The 7,133-nt window shown below is 44.2% G+C and overlaps 1 protein-coding gene across 1 annotated transcript in view; it reads right to left on the bottom strand.

The window, feature by feature from the left end:
• Positions 1 to 4,418, bottom strand: part of col10a1a (collagen, type X, alpha 1a) — a 5,882-nt gene extending 1,464 nt beyond the window's left edge. The window contains exons 1-3 of the mRNA XM_042107729.1: positions 4,331 to 4,418; positions 3,516 to 3,656; positions 1 to 1,068 (exon numbers count right to left, since the gene is read on the bottom strand). The exon at positions 1 to 1,068 is cut by the window's left edge and continues 1,464 nt beyond it. Of these exons, the coding sequence (XP_041963663.1) occupies positions 1 to 1,068; positions 3,516 to 3,642 (1,195 nt within the window). The 5' untranslated portion in view covers positions 3,643 to 3,656; positions 4,331 to 4,418. The remainder of the gene's footprint in view (positions 1,069 to 3,515; positions 3,657 to 4,330) is intronic.
• Positions 4,419 to 7,133: the final 2,715 nt, after the last annotated feature.

Here is a 7,133-nt window from a genome sequence, read left to right as displayed (position 1 = left end):
CGCCTTTAGCGCCAGTGGCTCCGGTAGCTCCCCTTGGGCCGACTGGGCCGGGGGCACCTGTGTATCCCTGTTTGCCCTCAACGCCCTGAGGTCCCTGATCTCCCTTGAAGCCCTTGTGCCCGGGCATACCTGGTGCACCTGCATCACCTTTGGCGCCAGTAGCGCCTCTCTCTCCCTGGAAACCTCTAGCTCCCTGGGGGCCGGATTGACCCATGGGTCCGGTTGCACCTGTTGCACCTGTGCTGCCCATTGCACCTGGCTCTCCCTTCTGACCTGTGGTTCCTGGGCTACCTACACCTCCCCTCTCACCTTTCTGACCGTTGGCACCGGGCTTGCCGTAACCTGGGGTACCGGGAGCACCAGTTGCACCAGCGGGACCCTGGGGGCCTCTGGCACCAGCGGAGCCAGGCATACCTGGAGCGCCGTTATCACCTGGCTTACCTGGGAGACCGATACCGGGAGCGCCAGTGTGACCTTTGGGGCCGGAAGCACCCATGGCTCCGGGAGCGCCATCTCTACCTGGGACACCTGCCTTTCCTGGCTCACCTGGGGAACCCATTCTGCCGGGCTTTCCAACACCTGGCTCACCTGCAGGGCCAGAGGGACCCATGGGACCCATTGCGCCAGTGGCACCTTGTGGGCCGGGATAGCCAACTCCTCTATCTCCCTTCTGTCCTGGAGCACCTGGTGCACCTGTGTGTCCCTTGGCGCCCTGCTCTCCTCTTGGGCCCATGGCGCCGGGCATGCCAGAGGGTCCGGGTTTGCCAGTAGCGGAGAGGCCAGCAGGTCCGGGGCTTCCAGCGGGGCCGGGCATGCCTCTGGGTCCCTGAGCGCCAGGGGCACCGGTCTCTCCCTTGGCTCCGGGGACACCGTTGGAACCGGGTTTGCCAGGGCCGCCAGGGGTGCCAGGTTTTCCGGGAGAGGAGTAGCCAGCGGGACCGGGAGGTCCGGCTGGTCCCTCTGGGCCGGGGTATCCGATGCCGTCCTGGCCAGCGGGACCAGGGGGTCCGGGGGGTCCCTCGGGGCCAGGCTCACCTGGTGCACCTGGCTCTCCGGCCACTGACACCACTGCAAGTAGAACAACAAGGGCACCATGAGTGATATGACTGGTGCATCAAGGGTAGCAGAAACAGGTGCATCACAGGTAACAGGTGTATGTAGTTATGGTAACAGGTGTATGTAGAGTTATGGTATAGGTGTATGTAGTTATGGTAACAGGTGTATGTAGAGTTATGGTAACAGGTGTATGTAGTTATGGTAACAGGTGTATGTAGTTATGGTAACAGGTTTGTAGTGATTGCCATAAGTGGCAGCAGTAACACATTTTTACAGTAACACATTTTGCCATTTAGTGTGTGTGTGTGTGTGTGTGAATATGTGAGTGTCTTGTAGGTGGTCTTTTTAGGCTGCTTAAAGATGTTGTTTATTATATCTTTTTTATTAGTATTGAAGTAATTTTAATGAATATTTTTTTTTCACTATTTAATGAAAACTAGTCATATGACCTTGTGCCTCAGACTGTAAACAAAAGAGATGGTGTCATGCCCACAGAGCTGTTCAAAACACAAAGAATGAACTGGGACAGTGCAGCGTTGTTACAGTCTCTTCATTGCATTTTTCATTTTCATTAAGTCAAGTTAATATGGCCAATAATAATTTTATATACTCATTAACTGTGCTCTTCAGATGGTATAAACATCAAAAAGTTAATATAACATGTTTTAAAATGTGTGTTTTTTGTCCAGAGCATATTTAACTCCCTCTGAAAGCTGAATTTTACAACTTTACTTTAATCTGTTCAGTATTATCAACACTGGAGGAGAGGTGTACAGTATATCATTCAGCACAAGCATTTATAGTGCAGGGTTTCAACAAAGCTGTTATGTGACTTTTTATCCTAGACTTACACTACTGGCTATTTTGCTCCCTTTTCAAACATATTTCAATACTACTTTGAGAACATGCATATCATGTTGTGCATGTTTTGAAAGGCTAGTGTAGAATAGTGGAATGGATTCTTCCTGATTCGGAAGCTCACTGTGGCATTCCAAGCGCATTCTAAATGTCTACCTAGAGAGGATTAACATTCCATGAAATAGGCAGTCAGTTAGTAAACAGCACATCTACTCCGGGGGACTGAGGCTGCTATTGAGGCTGTACCAAGCCAGGAGCACATGTGGACCATGACTGAGCCACACCCGCGCCTAAGCTGGTCGCCGCGGCCACACCAGGTTGCCCCTGGTGACACAGGTTTGGAGCACTTTGCAGTGGTTTTCAGTGGCTGCAACGACTCCAGACGCGAAGCCAAAACTAGCGCTCACGTTTACGGCCGTTCTCACCAGCAGATGTGGGAGTGCGTGTGTGGAGCCCCTGGGGTGAAATTGAAGGCCCCTGTTTTAATATGGGCGTCTTGATGTGGTCACACTCAACAGTGTACTAAACTCTGTTGTTTCCATTGGCCAACTTTGGAGACATGACTTCTATGAACCAAAACAGATGTTGGAGGATTTATTTTTTTAACTAGGTGTACAGATGCTCAAGTGGCCCTGTCTTCCACGGTTCCTTTGAACAATGTTTGGGTGAGATTTTGTTTCCGATTTCCTATTTTTTTCCCCCTAATGTCTACCTTCAGTTTAGTGCAAGAGGAATTGAGGCTATGATTAAATAAGTTTGAGTCTAGGATTCAAATAAGTAACTTAAATAAAGTAACTTTATGTCTTTCATGCTTTCTTCGCACACTACCTGCAGTTAATGTTTTACAAAATGTTGTCTAATGTTGAATGCCTTATAGCTTATTCACATACTACATGTTGCTGAACTTGAAATTTAAAAAGAAGACCAAATATGCAGTAAGAGAAGATATTGTACAGTTATCCAAATGTAAATCAAATTGGTCATGTATGTCATGATATTGCATGGTGCAGTAAACTTAGGCAACACAAGTGCTTCACTTGAAAATGATTCAGTGAGTATCGGCACCTTTTTAGATAATCTCAGTTGATAAATCGGAATAAAATAATGTTGCTGGTAAATGCATTGTTCTAGTTGACTATTTAACTCTCATTGCATCCCATTGCAAATATTGACCATTTTACTTCAAAATAAAACAATAGGGAAGCTAAATAGAATTCAAAGTGGTCTCTAACTATCTTGAAAATAGGCTCAGGTTCTTTCCTGCACATGCTGTGTGTTGAGGCAGTCCAGTGCTGAGCAGTGAGCTACTGGCTCAACTTAAAAATGACTCCCGCCAATCACTGTGCAGTGGCAGCTGAGGATACTGTAATGTTGAGCATTTTTAAAACTCATAAAGTCACAGCTTGTGCATTTCACACCCCGCTCATATCTCACTACTGCACACTAGTATGACTGTATGACTTAGCAAGAGCACTTTTGTTGTCAATTCTGTGCTAAAGAAGTGAGGTGTGTGTGTGTGTGTGTGTGTGTGTGTGTGTGTGTGTGTGTGTGTGTGTGTGTGTGTGTGTGTGTGTGTGTCAGTATGGAGTGTCCATGCTCACCATGGCTCTTCACTGAGTAGGGCTGGTACTGGGGGGCCTTCATCACCTTCTTGACGACATATCCTTTGCCAGTGGCCGCCGCTAGCGCCACAGAGAGGAGGAGGATGGTTGCTACTCGTACGTCCATTTCTGAGGTCAAATCTACAGGGGGAGAACAGGAGATGAGATGGAGATTATTATTCAGTGTTTTAGTCTTCTCTTGAGATTGAAATGAAATTGGTGGTGGTAAATGCTGGTATTGCAGCATCCCTGTGCATCCAAAGATGCATGTATGTAGCTGAAGAGTGGAAATGGATAGAATGGTCCCCATTGGTTTCATTCCACATGCATTACTTGCAAAGGTCTGGGTAAAACCAACTTATCTCTGCTATGCTATGAGTAGGCTATTCCCCTTGAGTTTCTAAACGCTGTGTTAAAGCTAAACAAGGATGGCGAGGCCAGATTATTCTCTTTCCTTGTGCTCTTACGTTGAGGAGTCACTTGCAAACCAGTATTGCTGAGCTCACAACGTCACTGCAAGTGAGTGATGCCCTCTGGGGCTCTTGAGCCCAGCAAGTAGTGTTCTCCCTGTCCTTAGTGCAAGCAATATTCACCTCCAAAGTCCCTGAGTATGCAAGCATCTGAATAAATGTATTTAGAATCTAAACACATTTATTTGAAATAAAACTTATTCAAAAAATGAAACAAATTCACATGCACATGTACAAGAAAACAGTACATTTTAGATATCACTAGGCAGAGTAAAGGCACTAAGCATCGCCCCAGGCAAGCTGCTTGTGAGGATGCTGAGCTGTAAGTACGGAGAGGGCTCTTACCGGCACGCCTTGGATCCAAACAAAAAAAGGAAAATCACAGCCGGTGCTCCTGCCTCTGTATATCCTTGGGTGAGGAGCCCGTTCAGAAACTGCTGCTCTCCAGGACAATACTGAGGGTATTTATACTGTATCTGTCCCTCTCTGGAATCATTAAAAAAGCACCTACCACACAAGAACCTCCCATCTCCAACCGGGGCTATAATTAAGAGTACGATCTGCCCAAAGTTGGCATGTCACGTCAGGAAGAGCTGTTTGCTCGCACTGTTTTTAGACCCCATGATTAGATTTTAACTTTGAGATATGAGGATGCATAGAAGTGCATTTTATGTTTTTTTAATGCCATGAATTTCCACTTTCTCATCTATATTCACAAGTGAACTAATGCAGAAATGAACAGAGTGAGTGTTTGCATTGGTAGTTCATGTTTTAGAAATGTTTTCTATCTTTCAGCATAGCCAACCAAACACTTTCTGGTGTGTTTAGACTTAAATAAGTTGTAACCAGACAGCAAATATTTATTTTTTATAAGGCATAAGTTTATGTATCTTCAAATCATCTTAACACTCATAGACATGCAATGTTTATGTTTAACATGGATGCAAGGCATTTTGAGCCATGTTACAATATTCACTTACTTAAATTCACCATTCTGCATATTGATTATGAAAACCTTTTTCAATGCCCCTCAAAGACATGAAATAACCAATAGCTAATAACTAATAATTTAACATAAAAAGGACATTGATTTTGAGTTATAGCACAATATAAACATACATTTCTAAGTTCGTCCTCTTTTAGTTATCTATTTCAAAAACAGCTTTTTACCACCTGATCATTTAATATATACATCTTTATATATGAATAAATGGGAACTCCTAGTAATGGTTTTGAGGGAATCTGTTGAAAATAAAGCATTGGTGTCATTCATCAGTAGCTTCAAATCTCCCTGGTGGTGATTAAGCTTAATATCCTAATACAGCTCCCCAGGGGGCAAACATGTTTAGTCTAATTCTCAGCTTGTGATGGACAGTGGCACTGCCCGGTTTATGTTTGGTCAGCTTGCCTGTTTGGCAGGGTATAGTGAGGCTTTCATTAAATTGACTATTTCAGGCCAAACAGTTTATAATCCTTTGCTTGTGTATTTTTGTAAGTACTTTGCCCTAGAAACAGCTAATAAAGATATAAAAAGACGCGCTGGAAAGTACATTCAGTTTGGCTTTTTTCTTTGTGACATTTTCACGCTGAAAGCGCCATAGTGTGCAGGTCACAGGTGCAGTACTACAAAACCTCCAGCAGGGGGAAGAAAGAGCTCTGAGGCCTCACTGATTCCTGATGGTGAAAAAAAGCCTCAAAACTGCGGTCTCATTTCTCTGCCTAGACCCTACACACTTTGGCTTATCCATAATCAAAGGCCCTTCACTCTCCAGCCTGTAATCGTCAGCTCATCTGAATCAATCAATTGTGTCCATATACATCCCTGGTTTTAGTCACTCACCCGCCGACGTGACTTTCTCAATTAGGTTTTCACTTGCAATTATTTGATTCGGATTTGTTTGGCCACACAGGAAATGCACACACCCCAATGATGACAAGGTGCACACCCAGGGGCCTCTCCAAAGTATCATTAGAATTGTCAATGTACACTTTGTGCCCTAAATCATTTTGTACATAATGACACTTTTGGGTTGATTCTGCGACAACGTTTTCTGCAGCCTGATAATTTGTGTATCTATTTGCGTCGTCAGGGTTTGCCAGGTTTATGTGGGAGATTCCTATACTGCAACTGAGGGGGGACTGCCTAGTCATAGGGTTGTAATTAAGCATTCCGCGAGCACAAGGCGTGTTTGAGCATTTACAATTCTAAGAATTGGACGATCAAGTACAATTTTCCAAAGTGATGCTTTGCTGCAGTGTATAGTTATGGCGTTTAAGTTGAGTTGAGAGGCATTGTTTATGCATGCTCTTCTTCTTAAGTGAAATTGTGTTTTGAAAGAAAAAGAAGAAAAAAAAACCACCATCTTGACATTTTGGAGCTTACTTTAGAGACAGAATTGAAGATTCATGTGGCTAAGTGACAGCAAATGTATGATTAGACAAATCAATCAACACACATGTCAATAGCAATTAAACACCTGAACAGGTTGTGTTTGGCATACATATCTTTTTCTTGTGTAAAAAACATTTAGTTAAGTCAACGTTTGAGTTGGTTCCCGACTGCCCAAAATGTGTTTCTCTTGCCACCTTCCCTGGTATCAGGCAGCTATTCCTCCAGGCTATGTTTGTGTTTACAGCCCACAAGAGAGGCTAGACTCAGCTAACGTTAGTAACATGCAGCCAAATGACAGAGCTCTGGAGGGTGGAGTCTCTTCTTTTTTTTCGCCACCTCACATAATTCCAGCTCGTTTTTCTTTTTCTTTTCAGTGTATAAAAAACTGTCAAACCACACAGCCCCAAAATACAGTTTCCTTTGGTCCTATTTTTTTTTTTGACAAAGATTTGTTCATATCCAAAATACATCTTTGTTTGCACTGAGGCACGTGTTGGGAAAATACAGAGTTTGTTTACTCTGGCCATGCACTATATACCACAGCATATAGAGCCCATTATGGAATGACATGTGCTGAGCTTTTGCCATTTTCCTGAGAGGAAGAAGGAGCTTTAGAAGACATAGCTGTATCTTTAACTTCAGCCAACTCCATGGAAATCTGTAACAGAGCGACCATGATGGCATGGGCAGGTCTTAATGGGATGCTCTGCTAAAGCCATTACCCTCTCTCAGGGCCTCTGATGTGGTCAGTCCTTG

Source organism: Alosa sapidissima, chromosome 1, assembly GCF_018492685.1.
Source record: "Alosa sapidissima isolate fAloSap1 chromosome 1, fAloSap1.pri, whole genome shotgun sequence".
Classification (NCBI taxonomy): Eukaryota; Metazoa; Chordata; class Actinopteri; order Clupeiformes; family Clupeidae; genus Alosa; species Alosa sapidissima.
Note: the sequence above shows the minus strand (reverse complement) of the source record. Positions and strands in the feature narration are given on the sequence as shown.